This window comes from Trachemys scripta, chromosome 7, assembly GCF_013100865.1.
Source record: "Trachemys scripta elegans isolate TJP31775 chromosome 7, CAS_Tse_1.0, whole genome shotgun sequence".
In the NCBI taxonomy this organism is placed as follows: domain Eukaryota; kingdom Metazoa; phylum Chordata; order Testudines; family Emydidae; genus Trachemys; species Trachemys scripta.
The window spans coordinates 52,819,093-52,840,208 of record NC_048304.1 but is presented as its reverse complement, the minus strand read 5'-3'; the positions used below and the strand labels follow the sequence as shown (position 1 = coordinate 52,840,208).

The 21,116-nt window shown below is 50.1% G+C and overlaps 1 protein-coding gene across 6 annotated transcripts in view; it reads left to right on the top strand.

Moving 5' to 3' along the window:
• Window positions 1-19,210, top strand: part of LOC117880273 (zinc finger protein 773-like) — a 46,159-nt gene extending 26,949 nt beyond the window's left edge. For 4 of the 6 annotated variants that reach the window (XM_034776288.1, XM_034776287.1, XM_034776286.1 and 1 more), the window contains exon 4: window positions 15,405-19,210. In XM_034776288.1, coding sequence (XP_034632179.1) covers window positions 15,405-16,108 — 704 coding nt within the window. In that variant the 3' untranslated portion in view covers window positions 16,109-19,210. Of the gene's footprint in view, window positions 1-4,339; window positions 5,456-15,404 lie in introns of those variants that run through there. The other 2 variants (XM_034776290.1, XM_034776289.1) reach the window with 2 other exon arrangements.
• The last annotated feature ends 1,906 nt before the right edge of the window (window positions 19,211-21,116 follow it).

Genomic DNA, 21,116 nt, shown 5'->3' with positions numbered 1-21,116 from the left:
GTGATCGATCAATACTCCGAGGTCCTTCTCCTCCTCTGTTACTTCCAACTGATTTGTCCCCAATTTATAACCAAAATTCTTATTAATCCCTAAATGCGTGACCTTGCGCTTTTCACTATTAAATTTCATCCTATTACTATTACTCCAGTTTACAAGGTCATCCAGATCTTCCTGTATGATATCCCGGTCCTTCTCTGTATTAGCAATACCTCCCAGCTTTGTGTCATCCGCAAACTTTATTAGCACATTCCCACTTTTTGTGCCAAGGTCAGTAATAAAAAGATTAAATAAGATTGGTCCCAAAACCGATCCCTGAGGAACTCCACTAGTAACCTCCTTCCAGCCTGACAGTTCACCTTTCAGTATGACCCATTGTAGTCTCCCCTTTAACCAGTTCCTTATCCACCTTTCAATTTTCATATTGATCCCCATCTTTTCCAATTTAGCTGCTAATTCCCCATGTGGAACCATATCAAATGCCTTACTGAAATCGAAGTAAATTAGATCCACTGCGTTTCCTTTGTCTAAAAAATCTGTTACTTTCTCAAAGAAGGAGATCAGGTTGGTTTGGCACAATCTACCTTTTGTAAAACCATGTTGTATTTTGTCCCAGTTACCATTGACCTCAATGTCCTTAACTACTTTCTCCTTCAAAATTTTTTCCAAGACCTTGCATACTACAGATGTCAAACTAACAGGCCTATAGTTACTCGGATCACTTTTTTTCCCTTTCTTAAAAATAGGAACTATGTTAGCAATTCTCCAATCGTACAGTACAACCCCTGAGTTTACAGATTCATTAAAAATTCTTGCTAATGGGTTTGCAATTTCATGCGCCAGTTCCTTTAATATTCTTGGATGAAGATTATCTGGGTCCCCACATTTAGTCCCATTAAGCTGTTCGAGTTTGGCTTCTACCTCAGATGTGGTAATATCTACCTCCATATCTTCATTCCCATTTGTCATCCTACCATTATCCCTAAGCTCCTCATTAGCCTCATTTAAAAACTGAGGCAAAGTATTTGTTTAAATATTGGGCCATGCCTAGATTATCCTTAACCTCCACTCCATCCTCCGTGTTTAGCGGCCCCACTTCTTCCTTTGTTTTCTTCTTCTTTATGGCTATAGCATCTTTTACTATTGGTTTTAATTCCCTTTGCAAGGTCCAATTCTACATGGCTTTTGGCCTTTCTCACTTTATCCCTACATGTTCTGACCTCAATAAGGTAGCTTTCCTTGCTAATCCCTCCCATCTTCCACTCCTTGTAGGTTTACTTCATTAAAAACATTAAAGAGGTCTCTATCCATATCCAAATCGGATCCTGGCGGTCTGTAGCACACCCCAAGCACTATCTCAGGGGAGGCTCTAGTAGCTTTCTTTCCCAATGTGATTGTTGCCCAGACAGACTCTGTCTTATCCATTCCATCACTTCTTATTTCTTTATAGTTTACCTCATCATTGATATACAATGCTACTCCACTACCTTTTGCCTTTATTTCGGTCTTTCCTAAACAGCACATAGCCTTCAATACCTATACTCCAGTCATGACTACTATTCCACCATGTTTCTGTTATCCCTATAATATCCGGTTTCACTTCCTGCACCAGTAGCTCTAGTTCCTCCATTTTGTTACCTAGGCTCTTCGCATTAGTGTACAAACATCTTAATTTTTGCCATTTGGCTTCACTGACATTCTTTACCCGATTAGGCACAGACATTCTACCACCAGTATCACCTATTAGACTGGTATCTACACTACCCTTCCTCCTTATGTCCATTCTCATACCCATGGCTGTATCCTTTCTTACTTTGTTTTCTTCCCTCTCAATGTTAAATTCCAGTGTGGAGATTACCTGGACATCTCCCAACCATCTCCCCCAAATTCCTAATTTAAAGCTCTCTTAATCAGTTGTGCCAGCCTCCATCCTAGAAGTCTGTTTCCCTCCTTACTCAGGTGAAGTCCATCCTGAGAGAACAGTCCTCTGTCCATGAATGCTTCCCAGTGGCCATACATCCCAAAGCCCTCCTTATAACACCACTACCTGAGCCATCTGTTGATCGCCATAATCTTGTCACACCTTTGTTGCCCTTCTCTAGGAACAGGCAGAATCCCACTGAAGATCACCTGAGCCTCGATTTCCTTAAGTGTCTTCCCCAGCTTGGCATAGTCTCCCTTGATATGTTCCACCGAGAATCTAGCCGTATCATTTGTTCCCACATGAAGGACATGTTCCCACATGAAGGACAATCAGCGGATTCTTTCCCGCTCCCATTAGGATCCTTTTAAGCCTCAGGTCCACATCCCGTATCTTAGCACCGGGCAGACAGCACACCCTTCTGTTCTCCGGATCAGCTCTAGTTACAGGCCTGTCTATTCTTCTCAGTAAGGAGTCCCCAATCAAGTAGACCTGCCTTTTCCTGGTGATGGTGTGATTCTCTGGTGTATCCTCTGTTCCCTCTGGCTGCAAGTGTTCTCTATTTCTATTGTCCCTTGCAATCCATCCCGTACCCTCCTGGGGCTCATATTTGGTGGTGTTATCTCCATTGACTCTTCCCCTCTTCCTATGGGACTAGCTGCTCTTCTCTTCTTCCTTGCCCTCTCACCTTCAGCGACCACCTGCTGTGCCCCTTCTTCATTTTCCAACTCTGCAAACCTGTTCCTGAGCTCTATTTCTCCTTCACTAGCCTGTCTTTCCCTCTGCCTGGTTCTCTTAGTCACATACTTCCACTGTCCACTTTCCTCACCCAGCAGTCTCCCCTCAGAATTCTTTGGTCCTGCTTCCATCTGCAAGTCTGAGCTTTTCCCTTCAGCCTCCTCATGTCCTTGCTCCATCATCTGCTCGAACCCCCTTCTAAACTGAACCAGAGTTTCCACCTGCATCTCCAATCCTCGGATCTTTTCTTCCATCAGCTCTATCAGGCAGCACTTCATGCAGACAAAACTCTTCTCAGGTACCCCCTCCAGGATCATGTACATGCTGCAGCTTCCACATCCAGTCATCCTCATTGTGTCTTCCACTGCTTCCTCTGTATCGGTCATAGCCTTCCCACCTAAAACCTGTTAGTCTGGGAAACACAAACCAAATCAAACCACCACCACCACCCACAGCAAAACAAACCCCCAACAGGCACCAGAACACCACCCACTCCCTTCACTAGCCTGTCTATTCCTCTGCCTAGGTCTCTTAGTCTCCCCCGCAAACTCCCACTGAAACTCCTCTGTTTACAGCTCTGTTTGCTGGCTCCTGTGCCACTGCAGCTGTCTATGCCGCTGCCTGACTGGCTACCTTTATAGGACCCCTAAGCAGAGAAGCCCCGCCCCCAATCAGGGCTTAGCTTTTCTCCCAGCACACTGCCCCTACCAGCCTCCACACATATAACTTCTCCTCACACACCTACAGGATCTCTATCAAGTGTTCTTAAAACTACAGTACCCACCTGGGGAATTGAAGAAACAGATTGACAGAGCCAGAAGAGTACCCAGAAGTCACCTACTACACACAGGCCCAACAAAGAAAGTAACAGAACGCCACTAGCCATCACCTACAGCCCCCAACTAAAACCTCTCCAGCGCATCAAGGATCTATCCCTCTCTCTCACAGACCTTGGGAGACAGGCCAGTCCTCGCTTACGGACAGCCCCCCAATCAGAAGCAAATACTTACCACACGACAAAAATACTAACCCAGGAACCAATCCCTGCAACAAATCCCATGGCCAACTCTGTCTGCATATCTATTCAAGGGACACTATCATAGGACCTAACCACATCAGCCACACCATCAGGGGCTCATTCACCTGCACATCTACCAATGTGATATATGCCATCATGTGCCAGCAATGCCCCTCTGCCATGTACATTGGCCAACTGAACAAAAGAATAAATGGACACAAATCAGACATCAAGAATTGTAATATTCAAAAACCAGTAGGAGAGCACTTGACTCTCCCTGGAATGCAACAACAGACTTAAAAGTGGCCATTCTTCAGCAAAAAAACTTCATAAACAGACTTCAACGAGAAACTGCAGAACTGCAATTAATTTGCAACCTTGACATGATCAAATTAGGCCTGAATAAAGACTGGCAGTGGCTGGGTCACTCCAAAAAGTAATTTTCCCTCTGTTAATACTCACACCTTCTTGTCAGCTGTTGGGAATGGGCGATATCCACCCTGATTGAATTGGCCCCGTTAGCACTGACCCTCCACTTGGTAAGGCAACTCCCATCTTTTCAAGTGCTGTAATATATATAGCTGCCTACTGTATTTTCCACTCCATGCATCTGATGAAGTGGGTTTTAGTCCACAAAAGCTTATGCCCAAATAAATTTGTTAGTCTCTGAGGTGCCACCAGGACTCCTCATTGTTTTTGTTTGCCTGTAGTGTCCAGCCCGCTCCTGGAACTCTCGCAGAAGTTACTAATTTCACTGCTCTTCTGAGGAGACAGTAAACAGCAACTCATTAATTTAACCTGGGTTTGACACTCTTATTGTCTAGCGCTGTGTTAGTTTATATTAAAAGTAAAGCACATTTATTAATCAAAAAGGTATAGATTTAAGTGATATCAAGTATAATAAATAAAGATAGAAAGGGTGACAGGGAAACAAAAGCAAATATACCCTCCTAAGACTAAAACCTGATTTAACAAACTAGAGTCTTTTGGTCAAAAAGGAGTCTTTCTCAGCAAGTCTCTCTTCCAGCAATGGCTTACAAGCTCCTCTGGCCTTGATCCTTTACAGAGTTCAAAGTGCTCAGTTTCGATGTCTCTTTAACTAAAAGGATCATTCAGGGGTTCTCTGACCATTCCTTTATAGTCCAGTAAACCTTTGATGTGTATTCTTCTGAAATGTATCCCTCCATGCCCCCTTTTCTCCTGCGGGGAAGATGTGGTCTGGCGAAGGCTTCATGCTGGTTCCTCCCTCCGGTGATACTGAGTGGTTATCTCCTTCCCTTGCTAGCTTGGTGGCTTTGTTTACCTTTTCTGTAAATGGATTTCAAGTGTCTCTCAAGTTACCTTGGAGACAAATGCAAACAGGTGAAACCACATTCCTTTGTCTAGGGTGGGTACCTTACGTTCTGCCTGGCACACAATTGAGAACCTAATTCCACCATGTTTGTAATTTTGCATGTCACCCATGTGGTTAGATGTTGATAGATGTTTGGCTGCGTGTGTGTTCCCAATGCGTGCCGCCCCAGCCTTGCGCAGACAGCTGGCATAGCAGACCTCAAGCAAACTACCCAATGACCACAAGATCCGTTAAGGGACGAAGGCACCCGGCCAGGTTTATTGTCGACGAAGCACTGTACTAGTATCCCGCAGACTCTACTGGACCACTAATACGTGAATGCCCATAACAATGGACCAGCTCAGTGAATGGCAGGACTTTCCGTTCCTCCCTAGGCCAGACAAAGATACTCCCTCTGAGATGCATCTTTATACCCCAATACAAGCAAGTAAGTACTGCCCCTCTGACATAGTTACTGTGGTTACTGCCCCCTGATGTGGCTAGTTATCACTTATTACCTTATACATGTTGGTTTGATCAAAACAGCTCTATTACGTACTGTCATCCTGACCTTATCTTTTAAGAGGGGTCAGTGTGTTCCTCTTATCCTTGGGTAATGTTTTTGTACCATCCTTGATATTGGGATGTTCTGGTACCACTTGATATCTGGATGTGTTTGCATGAGTACTCTGTACTTCTTAGGAATGTGTATTTCTGCAGTATCAGCCCTGTTCTTGCCAGATTCTGTGAGCAGGTCCTGCCTCATACCAGGCCTCTGATGCAAGGGCTTATGTCTCAGGCTCTCTTCCTACTACAACCCATACATGCCTCCCCCCACCCCCCACAATAGTATTAATGATCAGTGAGTTCTGAGTTCTCCATCAAGTGCTTGCTCATGTCCATTCAACTTAGTGTGTGTGCTCACCACATGCACTGGTGCCAGAAGTTTTTCCCTCAACAGTATCCATAGGGGACCGGCTCCGCACCCCCTGCAGTGGCCCGTACATGCTGAGGAATATATGGCGCCATCGGCTCCCGCCACCCTCAATTCCTTCTTGCTGCCAGTGATGGTACTGGAACTGTTGCTGCTCCAGCTAGTGCTGTTGCTGCTCATTCGTACAAACTAGTTAATTCTTGTATTATAGTGCATACAGTTTTCTGTTAGTGTTTGTAAATCCCTTAGTTATAGTTAGGGACTTCATAGGTCCCGAACAAGACTTTGCCTCAGGACGAGGCATGCCCCAGTCCCCAGGCTTTAAGCCCTGTGATCGCTGCAAGAAGCCCATGCCCATTAGTGATCCACACAGCAGTTGTCTGCGTTGCTTGGGTGAAGGGCACATTAGTGAAAAGTGCAAAATTTGCAAGTCCTTCAAGCTAAGAATGAAGAAGGAACACGATATTTGTTCCTTATGGAGTCGGCCCTCACCCCAGCACTGAAGCTCCGACTTGGTGCCGAGCACTGTGACCTCGGTATGCAGCGCCCCACCAGGACCGGTACTGGCACCGGTCCCCATCTGTGGCTCCGACCAAGAAGCCCAAGAAGACAGTGCTAGGTCTGTCTCCAACCTCCTGCAAGGGGAAGGATAAGACTCGGTGCGAGGAAGGTCCCATGCCGGGCAACTCTTCACCCCCATCGGGATCTCAGGCCCAAGCTCAGCCCGCTCCCTGCCGCCTTCCCTGGATAGTGGAAGAAGTCTCCATCAACTCCAGATACCGTCCATGCCAGAGGCCCTGCAGGTGGCACAGGAGATAAGGTCCCTCCTAGTGCCACCCACACTGGCTCCTGTGGTTACCTGGTCACAGGGTAAACCCACGTTCGGACCACTTCAGTCCCCACCTCAGCACCACCGTTCCTCGTCATGGGGGACGTCCTACCAGCGCTTGCGCTCCCGTAGCCGCCATGCCTCTGATTGTGAAAGGCAGACGCACTGCAGCCCCATTGGGTCCCCAGACCTTGGGCATGGGTAGAGAAGCTCAAGACCCAGCTCACCGGCTACTGGGTGCAGACATTTGGAGGCATGCACCCACCCACCCCGGCAGGAGTACCGGTCCCGGCACCCAGTATGTCCGTACCGTGGTACCACTCCAGGGCCCCGTCGAGGGATGAATGTTACCATTCCTTGGACCATCGTTGATCCCCTAGGAGGGCATCACTGCGTGCAGGTGCTTTCTGGCACCAGGCCCATTCTGACTCCCGGTCCCACTCCTCATCCCGGTACCATTCGTCAAGCGCGAGACATAGATTGCTGGCTTCAAGCTGTCACGGATCCGTCAAGCACCACCAGTCCCTAAGACCCTGTGATGGGTTGGATCACAGAAACCCTCTTGGGAACTGCCAACTGATGTGCCAATACTACTTCTGCCCCTGCCTTCTCTGCCCTGCCAGCTTGGGACTCCAGCACCCTGTCTTGTTGAGCCAGACACGCCAGTCTGCTCCAGCACAGACCCAGGGTCTGAACCACGTGCCCCAAAGCTGCAGACTTAACTGAAAGCCACTTAAGAAGTGTTCCTGTCTTTAACACTCAGATGCTCCCAATGGGGGCCAAACCCCAAATAAATCTGTTTTACCCTATATAAAGCTTATACAGGGTAAACTCATAAATTGTTCACCCTCTGTAACACTGATAGAGAGATATGCACAGCTGTTCCCCCCCACCCCCCAAGTATTAATACATACTCTGGGTTAATTAATAAGTAAAAAGTGATTTTTATTAAATACAGAAAGTAGGCTTTGAGTGGTTCCAACTAATAACAGACAGAACGAAGTGAATTACCAACCAAGTAAAATAAAATAAAACACGCAAATCTAAGCCTAATACAGTAATAAAACTGAATACAGATAAAATCTCACCCTCAGGGATGTTTCACAGACTGGACACCTTCCTAGTCTGGGCACAATTCTTTCCCCTGTTACAGCCCTTGTTCCAGCTCAGGTGGTAGCTAGGGGATTTCTCATGATGGCTCCTCCTTTGTTCTCTTCCACCGACTTATATATCTTTTGCATAAGGCGGGAATCCTTTGTCCCTCTCTGGGTTCCCACCCCCTCCTTCTCAATGGAAAAGCACCAGGTTAAAGATGGATTCCAGTTCAGGTGACATGATCTATAAGACTTCATTACCCACTTGACAGCACACACATATACAGGAAGACTTACAAGTAAAACAGAGCCATCTACAGTCAGTTGTCCTGGTTGATGGGAGCCATCAAGATTCCAAACCGCCATTAATGGCCCACACTTTGCATAATTACACTAGGCCCTCAGAGTTATATTTCATATTTCTAGTTTCAGATACAAGAGTGATACATTTATTCAAATAGGATGACCACTCTCAGTAGATTATAAGCTTTGTAATGATACCTTACAAGAGACCTTTTGCATGAAGCATATTTTAGTTACATTATATTCACATTCATCAGGATACTTTCATAAAATCATATAGAGTGCAACGTCACATCCTCCTCCTGAACTTACTGCCGGAGACTTGGACACTGACTATGGCGGAGGCAGTATACCTAAAATTCCTCTTTGGGCTCCCCTCTGGGGCAGACACTCCTGTGTCCCCCAAAAGGGAAAGAGACCCTGATCCAGCTGTGGGCTCACAGCTACCAGCTATGACAGACCTTTCACTGGCCAGCAAAATCCCCGCCCGCCCCTTCACTCAGGTTGGGCTTGCTTCCAGCTACAAAGTCCTTGAGGTCTGTTCCCACCGCAGCAGTCACCAGGACCCCAACTTCCAGCTCCAGGATACACGTCTCTGTGCACCTCTTCCACTCCATTACAGCCAGTTCGTGCTTCTGGGTCTCAATTTGCTTTGTCTTTTAAGTCCAGGGTTTGCGGGTGGGCAGCCTTTTCTTTTTCCAGAGCAGCCTTTTCCTGGGCAAATTGCACATACATTTCCATTTGTTTTCTCTTTAGACCGTCACTCGATGAGCTGGGATACCACAGAGAACCCCTTCCTGCCAGAACAGGCACCCCTCCACTCCTGTCTTGCTAAGTTAGACACTCCAGTCAGCACAGACATGGGTTGGGCCACACCTGTCTGCAGTTCACTGAAACTGAGATGCACTCAGCTCAGGGGCGTCTTAGCTTGTATGTTCTCAGCCCTGCCCGCAACCAGTTCAAGCCACGGCAGCCTCAGGACCAGGGGAGCCACCCCCGCCAGGAGCCTCCCCATAAGAAATCCAGAGACCGCAAGAAGCGTCCTAGCCAACAGCCTTCACAGGCTTCTCAGTCGAGCTCGACCCGCAATAAGCAGGCGGGCAAGCGCTCGTTTTGAGGGTATACCCGAGGGCAACCTACCGGACTGTTCCCAGGATCCTTCCTCCCTCCCCTATTTTTACCAACCAGCTTTCTCCTTTCCTCCCTGCATGGGCATCTATAACATCAGACCGATGGGTCCTCAGTACGGTGGCATGGGGTTACATCCTTTAGTTGCTTTCTACCCCTCCTTCCCACCCCCCACTTCCCCGTCCCTCTTCAGGGACCCTTCTCACGAGGGGTTACTGCAGCTAGGTGCGGTGGAGGTTGTTCGTCCAGAGTACAGGAACAAGGGGTTCTATTCCCATTACTTTTAATCCCAAAGGCCAAAGGCGGTCTGCAACGTATCCGGGACCTGCGAGACTTGAACCACTTCCTAACGAAGCTGAGGTTCCGCACTGTCTCCCTGGCCTCCATCATCCCTTCCCTGGATCCGGGAGACTGGTACGCTGCCCTTGATCTGAAAGATGCGTACTTCCACATCGCCATCTTCGAGGGACACAGCTGCTTCCTCTGGTTTACAGTAAGTCCCAACCACTATCAGTTTGTGGTCCTCCCATTTGGCCTAGCGACAGCACCGCGGGTATTTACCAAGTGCATGTCGGTAGTGGCGGCTTACCTCAGACGTCAGGGTGTCCAGATCTACCCATACCTCGACAACTGCCTGGTCAAGGGCAGGTCCAGGTCCAAAGGCATGTCACAATGCTCTTAGCCACTTGCAGTCGCCTCAGCCTGTTGGTAAATGACAAAAAATCCCCATTAGTTCTGCTACAGAGGATAGAGTTCATCGGAGCAATGCTCGACTCATCCTCCGCCAAAGCATTCCTGCCGTTGGAGAGATTCAGGTCATTGCCGGACCTCATCGCGGAAGTCTCCGCGTTTCCCCTGACCACGGCCAGGGTTTGTCTGTGCCTCCTAGGTCACATGGCACCATGTACATATGCGGTGCACCATGCCAGGCTCCGGATGCGACCCCTGCAGCAATGGCTGGTGATGGTCTACTCCCAGTATAGGGACCACCTGGAAAAGGTCATTACCATCCCCGCAACACTTACCTCGCTGCGATGGTGGACTGACCCCAGGAAAGTCCTGGAAGGAATTGCCTTCGTCGGCACTCCTCACTCAGTCGAGTTGGTTTCAGATGTCTCAGACCTCGGATGGGGAGCGCACCTTGGCACCCTCCAGATTCAAGGTATGTGGTCCCCAGAGGAAACAACGCGACACACAAACGTCAAAGAGCTCAGGGCGGTGCACAGAGCGTGCACGATCTTCCTACCTCACCTGTCAGGCAGAGTGGTCAGTCTTGATGGACAACAGAACCTTGATGTTCTACATCAACAGACAAGGGATGGCGCGATCCTCGGCCCTCTGCCAAGAGGCACTCCATCTTTGGGACCTCTGCATTGACTACGGAATCCACCTAGAAGCGTGTCACCTTCTGGGGGCCAGGAACACGCTAGCAGATCACCTAAGAGGGACTTTTCCTCTCACCATGAGTGGCTGCTCCACCCGGAGCAATCTTCCAGAGGTGGGGACCTCCCCAAGTGTATTTGTTTGCCACCAGGCAGAACAGGAGGTGCCACAGGTTTTGCTCCAGACGGGGTCTGGGTAAGGGCTCCCTCTCCGATGCCTTCTTCCTGGTGTGGGCAGGAATCCTGATGTACGCATTTCCTCCAATTCCACTCATCAGCAAATTCCTAGCGAAAATCAAGAGAGACAAGGCTCAGGTTATCATGCTCCCCCAGTGTGGCCTCACCAGCACTGGTTTGGGACGTTATCGAGCCTGTCAGCGATCCCTCCGTGGCCCCTGCCGAACCTATTGGACCTGCTGTCACAGGATCATGGTTGACTCTTGCACCCCAACCTTGCATCCCTCCACTTCATGGCGTGGATGTTGCGTGGCTGAACCCTGAGGAACGGGCCTGTTTAGATGGGGACCAGAAGGTCCTCTTCGAGAGTAGAAAGCCCTCGACTAGGCGGACCTACCTGGCAAAGTGGACGAGGTTCTTCCGCTGGGCAGCTGAACGGGGCATCTCCCCTTTGCATTCTTTGGTGCAGTTGATCTTAGACTGCCTGCTTCATTTGAGGAACCAGGGCCTGGCGCACTCCTCTATCAAGGTACTTGTGGCAGCCATTTCCGCCTTTCATCCGCCACTCCAGTGGCAGACGGTGTTCTCCCATGATATAACGGTTAGGTTCCTCAGCGGTCTTGAGAGACTTTTTCCTCAAGTTTGGTCCCCGGCCCCTCAGTGGGATCTCAACTTGGTTCTGTCCAGGCTCGCAGGTCCGCCCTTTGAGCCTTTGACCTCGTGCTCCCTGTCTCACCTATCATGGAAGGGAGCTTTTCTGGCGGCGGTGACATCAGTGAGGCGAGTCTCCGAGCCGCGAGCCCTGACCTCAGAACCGCCATACACCGTCTTCTGTAAGGACAAGGTTCAGCTCCGTGCCCACCCGGCCTACCTTCCCAAGGTGGTATCTAGTTTCCACATGAGCCAGGACTTCCGGTCTTCTGCCCTGAGCTCCATGAGACTAGTGAAGAGAGGCACCTTCACGCTTTGGGTGAAAGAAGGGCCCTGGCTTTCTACCTAGATAGGACACAGCCTTTCCGTAAGTCTGCTCAGCTTTTCATCTCTACAGCTGTTAGGATGAAGGGCCTCCGGGTGTCCACACAGAGGATTTCTAATTGGATCACCTCTTGCATTCAGACCTGCTACTAGTTAGTGGGAGTCCCTCTGCCGCCAATCGTCAGAGCCCACTGGACCAGAGCACAGGTATCTTCGGCAGCCTTCCTGGCACACTTCCCGATCCAGGACATCTGTGGAGCTGTGACGTGGTCCTCGGTGCACACGTTCATGGCCCACTACACCATCACTCAGCAGGCCAGGGACGACACTGGGTTCGGCAGAGCTGTGTTGCAATCTACACGTCCGTGAACTCCTTACCCGCCTCCAGGGGTACTGCTGGGAGTCACCTAAGTTGAATGGACTTGAGCAAGCACTCGAAGAAGAAAAGACAGTTACCTTTCCGTAAATGGTGTTTTTTGAGATGTGTTGCTCATGTCCATTCCACACCCCACTGGAAACTCCAACCGTGGGGAAGGAAGGCAAGAAGGAACTGAGGGTCGGGGGAGCCGGCGGTGCCCTATATACATACACCATGTGCACACCACTCCAGGGGGTGCCGGAGCCAATTCCCTACGGATACCACTGAGGGAAAAACTTCCAGCACCGATGCATGTGGGGTGAGCACACACACCTAAGTTGAATGGGCATGAGCAACACATCTTGAAGAAACATCAGTTACAGGTGTTTTTTTCAGGGATACATTACATGATGCCCTTGGGAAAATATCACACCAACAGTGTGCCAGATAGCACTGTGATGCTTTTAGGGTCACAGCTCTCCCTAGGCAAAGCTCAGAACCAGCACTCCAGCCTCACCCTCCTTGACCTGTCATCTGCATTTGACACCACTGACCAGGCTCCTCCTCTTGAAACCTTGTCTTCTCTTGTCGTCCTCTGGTTCCCCTCCTACCTCTTTAATCATCCTTCAGAATGCTCTAGGAGGATCCTCCTCACCCCAACTCATATCCATTCAGAATGGTGCTGGAGAAGAAACATCCATAAGGCTACCTCATTATCCTCAAACATGAATTGTGAAGAAAGGTTGAAAGAAATGGGCATGTTTAGTTTTGAGAAAAGAAGATTGAGAGAGGACCTGATAAGTCTTCAAAGATGTTAAGGGCTGTTAGAAAGAGAATGGTGGTTGTAGCGGGGTGGTCACATGCTCCTGCCCTGAGGGGTTTAAGACAGCCCTGGGAGAGGGCTGTTGCAGGAGAAAGCAGCTACAAGGCTGATTGGGGAAGCAGCCGCAGCTGGGCCACATCCAATAGTGAGCTAGAGCCGGTTCACACTGGTTCCCGGGAACCAGTTGTTAAATTTAGAAGCCCTTTTAGAACCGGTTGTCCCGCGTGGGACAACTGGTTCTAAAAGGGCTTTTAAATTTAACAACCAGTAAAGCTCCGGCAGCTCCCCACCCTGCCCCTGGCCCCAGCTCACCTCCGCCTCCTCCCCTGAATGCTCCGCCCCACTTCTCTCCCCCCCCTCCCCCCGCTTCCCGCGTATCAGCTGTATGCGCGGGAAGCCTGGGAGGGCTGAGAAGCAAGCGGCAACTTCGCACTCAGGCCCAGGGAGACGGAGCATAGGTGGGCTGGGGGGGGGGGGGGGGGGGGGGGCCCCGGCCCCGGGCGGGAAACCCCCCGCCCCCCCCCCCCCCAGCTGCGCTACCCCGCACCTAGGAGCCAGAGGGACCTGCTGGATGCTTCCCGGGAGCCGCCCCAGGTAAGCACTGCCGGAACACCCCACCTCTCCCCTCGGCAGGTCCCTCTGGCTGTTAGGGGCGGGGCGGAGTGGGCACCCACTACCGTGGCCCACAAGACCTTCCTGCCCAGCCCCTGAGCACCCGGCTGGGGAAGTTAGTCCCCGGCTGTTCCCCCTCCCCCACAGCTTCAGCTTGCCCCGCCGCCAGCGCATGCTCTGGGCAGCGGACTATGAGCTCAGCCTGACCTGGTGCTCCAGGCGCTGCGAGGCGGCCTGGCCTGGCCCGGCTCCAGCCAAGCGGCGCAGCTGTAGCGTCACCAGCCATCTCCAGGCAGCGCGGTCAGGGAGCAGGGAGGGGGTGTTGGATAGAGGGCAGGGGAGTTCGGAGGTGGAGGGGGTGGATTGGGGTCGGGGCGGTCAGAGGGCAGGTAACGGGGGGATTGAATGGGGGGCAAGGATCCTGGGGGGACTGTCAGGAAAGGAGCAGGGGTTGGATGGGGCGGTGGGATGCAGTCAAGGGCAGGAGTTCCAGGGGCAGTCAGGGGACAGAGAGAAGGGGTGGTTGGATGGGGCAGGGATCCCAGGGGGCCATCAGGAATGAGAGGAGGAGTTGGATGGGGCGGCGGGGGGCAGTCAGGGAGCAGGGGTCCCGGGGCGGGTCAAGGAACGTGGGGGGTTGGATGGGGCAGGAGTCCTGGGGGGTGGGGGTAGGCCACGACCCCCTCATGGGGTGAGGAGGGAACCGGTTGTTAAGATTTTGACAGTTCATCACTGGCCATGCCCCAATCAGGCCTCAGCTGGCCCTATATAAGAGGTTGGGAGCCAGGAGCTCAGCAGATTCCCTCTAGCTTCTGAGAGGGAGGGACCTGGCTGCAGGGACCTGAGCAGAGTACCTGAGTAGAGCAGGGCTGGGGAAAGACAGAGGAGCTGGGAGCTCCAGCCTGGAAAGCCCCAGGCTGCGGCCTAGCAGAAGGCCAACGGGTATTGGGGGTTGCAGAGGGCAGCCCAGGGGAAGGCAAAGGCAGCAAGTCCAAACCCAACCTTGCCTGTGATGAGTGGCTTATACTGCAGTCTGCCCCAGGGCGCGGGGGCTAGACGATGACTGGCAGTAGCCTTATACTGAGGTGAAGTGGGGATAGTGGGTGGGGGTTCCCTGGGGAGGGAAGACCCTGAGACAGAGGGGTGTACAGCCAGGGGGCAGCACCCCAGATAACGGGGCACCGGGTCACAGGCCTGCAGAGGGCGGTCCTGAGGCTGGATGAGCTAATTCCCGGAAGAGACCAGCAGGAGGCGCCGCAGGGGTGAGTCCCACATTGCTACAATGGTCAATTGTTCTCCATGCCCACTGAAGATAGAACAATAAGTCAGCTTACTATGCAGCAAGGGAGATTTAGAAAAAACTTTCCAATCTGGGGTTAAAATAATAGGTGGTGTGTGTGTGACAGTGCGTGTGACAAATGTCCCATGAATTCACCGAATTTCCCCTGTTTTCTTTCCCCAGAGCAGGGTTTCCCATTCCAAAGCTGGTCTGATCTCCCAGCTGGAATAAAGGGAAGAGCTATGGCCAGTCTACAGTGCTCAGGGCAGAGATCTGTCATGGCTTCCTTCCCATCCTGACTGATGCATGGCAGTGGCTCCTTCCCTGACCTCCCATTCTCCTGAGTATTTCGATGGCCGATCTGATATCCTTCTCTCTCCCCTATGGGGAGGAGTGTAGGGGAATGCAGTTCCTGATATTTTTCTGTCTTCACAGCACTTATTTTGGTTTCCTGTCCCCTTTTCCATCCCTGTTTTTGATGTTTCTCTCTCTCCGTCTCCCAGCAGGTGACTGGATGGTGAGTGAGAATCAGGAGCAGAATCCTCAACGGGCAGATGCTAAGCAAGTGGAACTGCACAGAGCATTATCACAAAGATCTAAAGGAACTGTGTCCAGGAGTCGTGAGCAGGGAAAAGTTTGTGAGAGTCAGCACAGGTCAAAGAGGCAGCAGGGAAACCAGCGAGGGGAGAAACTGAGTAAATCTACAAATAGTCCAGGAACTCACAAGCACCTCAAGGAAACCAGAGCCCAGCAAAGAATCCCCACAGGAGAGAAAAACAACACATGCACTGAGTGTGGGAAAAGCTTCAGTAGCCCCTCAAAGCTTATTAGGCATGAGAGAATCCACACAGGAGAAAGACCCTATACCTGTTCTGAGTGTGGGAAAAGCTTCAATGATATGTCCCCCCTTATTAGACATGAGAGGGTCCATATAGGAGAAAGACCTTATGAATGCTGTGAGTGTAGGAAAAGCTTCACTCAGAGTTCAGCACTTATTAGACATCATAGAATCCACACAGGAGAAAGACCATATGAATGCTCAGAGTGTGGGAAAAATTTCAATGACAACTCACACCTTCTCAGACATGAGAGAATTCACTCGGGAAAAAGAGCCTATAAATGTTCAGTGTGTGGGAAAACCTTCACTTACCGCTCGGGCCTTATTACACATCAAAGGAAACAGACCATATGCATGCTGGGAGTGTAGGAAAAACTTCACTGATTGACCAAGGCTTATTTGTCTTCAGAGATTCCGCACAGGAGAGAAACCCTATAAATGCTCAGGGTGTGGGAAGAGCTTTTATGTGTACTCACACCGTGTTGAGCATCTGAGGATCCACAAGAGTGATAAACACCATAAAAAACTTGCCTAGGGCTGACAAAATATGTTTTCTTTAATACTTTGGTTAATTCCCACATAGTGAACTCTAAGGTTATTTGCACCATTTGGTTCGCCATGGTCCGTCAGGTCCCCCAGACGAGTTACCTGCTTTTGCACATGTACAGTGGTTGAAGTTTTCAAATACATTTCTGCATAAAGTAACCTGACCGCCACCATTTTTCCTAGTTTAAAGAAACCTAGAGTATCACTTTTATACTATTCCTCCCACTGCAAAGTGATTGTTAGTCACCGAGTTCCCTCTTTGGGGACAGATTGTCTCATTCCCAGTTGTTCTCATGTTACCCTGGGTTGTGCAGAGCAGCATTCCTTTTTTGTATTGTTTTTCTCATTTAAAATATATTTAAATATAACCAAGAGTAGGGACAGGCAAAAGAATGTTGTTTCAGCTTCTGTTAGACCAGAAGGTGAGTCGGAGGTGTGAGTTCTCTCCTTCCCCAACACCCGAGTAGTGTCAGCTTCTGTCTGAGCCATGCAATGTTTATCTTCTCCACATTCTAATCCTCCACCTACCAAAGTGTCACATGATGCCGTATGCTCAACTCTGTGATTCAGAATTGTGCTTTGAAATCAGACTCAATAGTGCTGCAGATGAATGTGTCACACATCTGGAAGGGAAATTTGAATGGATCCCAAACAGAATGTGATCATTTTTAGTCTAAATCCCAGTTTTTTGTGTGTATGTGTTTTCTTTTCTTTTCTTTTTCTTTCTGTGTGATGTCCCAGCTCTGTGCAGGTAGCTGACCCAGTAGACATTGATAGAACTATGTAGAAAGAGCAGAGACTCGATTCGGTGGTGAAGGCGCTCGGCCAGGTTTATTGTTAATGAAGCATGGTCCTAGCACCCCATAGATCCTACAGATATGCTAACACATATATGCCCGTTACAAGAGACCAGCTCAGTCAACAGCAGGACTTTCTGCTGCCCCTGTGGCTGGACGAGGGTTAAGGCGAGATAGCCCGACATTTATAAACTGAGACACAACTGGGATAAACAACTTACATACCATCTTACAAGTTTCATTACATTGCTTTGTTACCTCCCCTTGTTTCTGAGATCTTGGACAAAACATCCCCATTCATTATTTTGTCAAACCATCTCATCTTGTATTTGATTGGATGTATCTGTACTAGCTGGAATATATTTACATAAATATCAAGTATGTTGTTATGTTGCCAAGGCCAGGCCTCCTCTGGTTCACAGCTTTTGGTTGAGCCTCAGATCTTGCACGAGGCCCAGTGTGTCCAGGCACATGCTCATGCTCTTTCTCTCTCTCTCTCTCTCTCTCTCTCTCTCTCTACTACCCCAGGTACTAGCTAGGCCACTTCGGGACTTTTTCCTGCTTGGTTGGAATTGTTTGCAGATGGGAAGGTTGGCTGCTTTTTCCCCATTATGATTGTTAATACTTTTGTAAATTACACGACTTAATAATAATGAGACAGTGCTCAGTGAAGTAGGTATCAGAGGAGAAGACAATGGAAGAATCATGTAACCTGCTCTGGAATTTTACTTTATATGAAACTGGAAGTGTCTGACACCTCTCTGAGATGTTTTTTTCCCCCTCTTTCCTGAAGGCCATTTGGTCACATAACTAAATAGTAGTTTTGTTTGATAAATTGTAGCTCAGATTTATTGGGAATTTTGAGACAAGCGACCACTTGCTAAAATAGTCATTTCTTACTTTGTTTTTCTTACTCCCCGTCCTTCCATGGTGGCGTGAAGTGCAGTTCAGTGAAGAGAATACTCCACTCTATTGGACCTGCTACGCAGGACTCATTAATATTTTTTAATCTCCAATCTGAGATGATGAACAACAGCAGATTCCAATAGTACAACTAACTGAAGTAACTGCATATGTTCACAGTGTTGTTCAATTGTGTAGGTCAATATTGTCAGATCCTCCAGGGACCGACTGAATTACGCAGTAAGTGACTTGAAACTAGGCAAAATGTCGGTCTTTGATTTCCAAAACAGTTATAATTCAGGTCTCACAGCAGGTTACCCATGAAGCTAATCTCCTAAATAATCTTATTATTTGGAAAAGGATATCCCTAACTATGCAGATGTAAATAGAAATGGTGTGTTTGCTGAACTCATTCTTTGTATGTGCTGCAAATGTGGATAAAATGACATCTTTCTTGAAGCAGAAAAATAACGATTATGATAGATTTCAGAGTAGCAGCCATGTTAGTCTGTATCCGCAAAAAGAACAGGAGTACTTGTGGCACCTTAGAGACTAACAAATTTATTTCATGGGCTACAGAGAAATTACGTCTCTGGTAGCTTATAGAGATTCTGATCCAGGCCTGTACATAGTTCCTAATTTTTGACATGTGGCATCATATTAAAGAAAGAAATTAGGTATATGTCTGGGGAATCCATTCTTCACTAGCACTACTGAAATTGTGAGTGGTTTGATAAGGAATTCTAGTACAGAGAAGTGTAAATTTATCCTGCCCTAGGCCAAGAACTTGGCAAGAACGTAGAGAGAAATAGCAGCTGTCTAGTTGTTTGTTTTCACCCAGGAGAAGGAAGTTGTGGTTTAATATGGCACAGATAAAACTGTTTACAATGTCACTGTGTAGTTGAGTGGCACTGATTACAGCCCCAAAGGCTGCCATGGTGAGATTGGGAACAATTGTCCTTTATTATTTGGATCCAGTGTTTCATGAGGCAAAGTGAGAAAGAGCTGATGCCTTCAGAGGACATTCCTTCCCCATGGGTCCCAATCTGGCTGCCTTCCATGCTGTGCAAGTGGTGATAGCCAATGAGGGAATGAATGTGTCAGACTGCAGGATACGTGAATTTTGAGTCCTGATTCTATGTGTTGGTTTCTTAGGCTGTGTCTACAGTACAGAGTTTTGTTGTCAAAAGTTATGCCTCTTTTTAATTAAAGCACTTTAATTAAACCACTGTTGCGTGTCCATACTACGCTCCTTGTGTCGCTGAAGCGCATCCACACTAGCAGCTCTTGCATCGACACAGAGAGGTGCAACTGGCCACAGGGTGCTTTGGAAAGGGTTTGCAATGCTTCATGGGGTAGGTACAGCATCACATGATGCAGGTTTCTCAATCCCATCTGTTTCATGGGCATCCTACTAGATTGCCAGCTGCTTTTCAACTGAACGGGGGGTGGGGCAGAGGGAGGAGCGTGTGACAGGAAGTGTGTGTGGTGGGAAGAGAGACTGAGTGTGTGTTGTGGAAATGGGGGGGGAGGAAGTATGTATGTGAGAGACTGTGTGTGTGTGTGTGTGTGTGTGTGTGTGTGTGTGTGTGTTGGGGGAGAGTGGGTCGGCATGCTGTCTCTTTAAATTCAGATAGCAGTTAGAGCAGGGGTCTCAAACACGTGGCCCGCGAGCCCCTCGCAGCCACCCCGCCCTCCCCCAGTGTTTACCTGCAGCGGCTCTGGCCAGATGTGCACCAGGAGCAGGGCAGGCTCCCTCCCTGCCTGCCTGCCTGCCCTGCCTCATGCCACTCCGGGAAGAGGCTGGAACGTGGGGAAGGAGGGGCTGTGTGTGGCTGTTACTTTAGGCAGCGCCCCCAGCAGCTCCCATTGGCCAGGAACAGGGAACCACGGCCAATGGGAGCTGCTGGAGGCGCTGCCTGAAGCAATATCAACACACAGCCCCTCCGCCCCCCCTTCTCCATGTTCCAGCCTCTTCCCGGAGCGGGGCAGGGCAGGCAGGCAGGCAGGGAGCCAGCCCTGCCTCCAGGTAGGCGCTGGGCCAGATCCTGCCCCTGAACCTCTCCAGCAGCCGAACCCCCTGCTGCACCCTGACCCCCTGCCTCACCCTGCACCCCGACCCCCAGCCCTGAATACGCTGCCACACCCTGCACCCCAACCCCCTGCCCTGAACACCCTGCCTCAACCCAACCCCTTCTGCATCCCAACCCACTGCCCTGAGCCCCATGCCACACCCCTCCTGCACCCCGACCCCCTGCTGCACCCTGACCCCCTGCCCTGAGTCCCCTGCCACACCCTGCACCCCGACCCCCTGCCCTGAACCCCCGCCTCACCACACGCCCCTCCTGCATCCCAACCCACTGCCCTGAGCCCCCTGCTGCACCCTGACCCCCTGCCCTGAACCCCCTGCCTCACCCCGCACCCCTCCTGCATCCTAACCCACTGCCCTGAGCCCCATGTCGCACCCCTCCGGCACCCTGCACCCCTCCTGCACCTTGACTCCCTGCCCTGAACCCCCTGCCTCACCACACGCCCCTCCTCATCCCAACCCACTGCCCTGAGCCCCCTGCCGCACCCTGCACTCCTCTTACACCCCAACCCCCTGCCCTGAGCCCCCTGCTACACCCTGCACCCCCTTGCACCTCAACCTGAGCACCCACCACACCCCACACTTCTCCTGCACCCCCAGGGGGCAGAGTTGGGGGTGGGGATTTCGGTGGGAAGGGGTGGAGTGGGGGCGGGGCCGAGGGCGGAAGGTGTCAGTAATGCGGCCCTCAGGCCAATGCACTAGTCCTCATGCGACCCTCATGGTCATTTGAGTTTGAGACCCCTGAGCTAGAGCAACCAATTCTGAGGCAGGGGAGGGAGATTGCACAGCAGTCTCTCCATGTAGTCCCTCGCAGCAGCAGCCCGCTCTGCCAGGGAGAGCAACATTCCGTATTAATGGTTCTGATTCCCTCCGAGTTCTCCTACAGCCTCCCCTTTTTGAAGTTAAATGCTACTGTGGTGGACTTTTTTGGTATTTCCCCCCAACAAGGATGTTACATGTAATTACATCATGGTCGCTATTACCGAGGAATTCAGCTATATTCACCTCTTGGACCAGATCATGTGTTCCATTTAGGACTAAA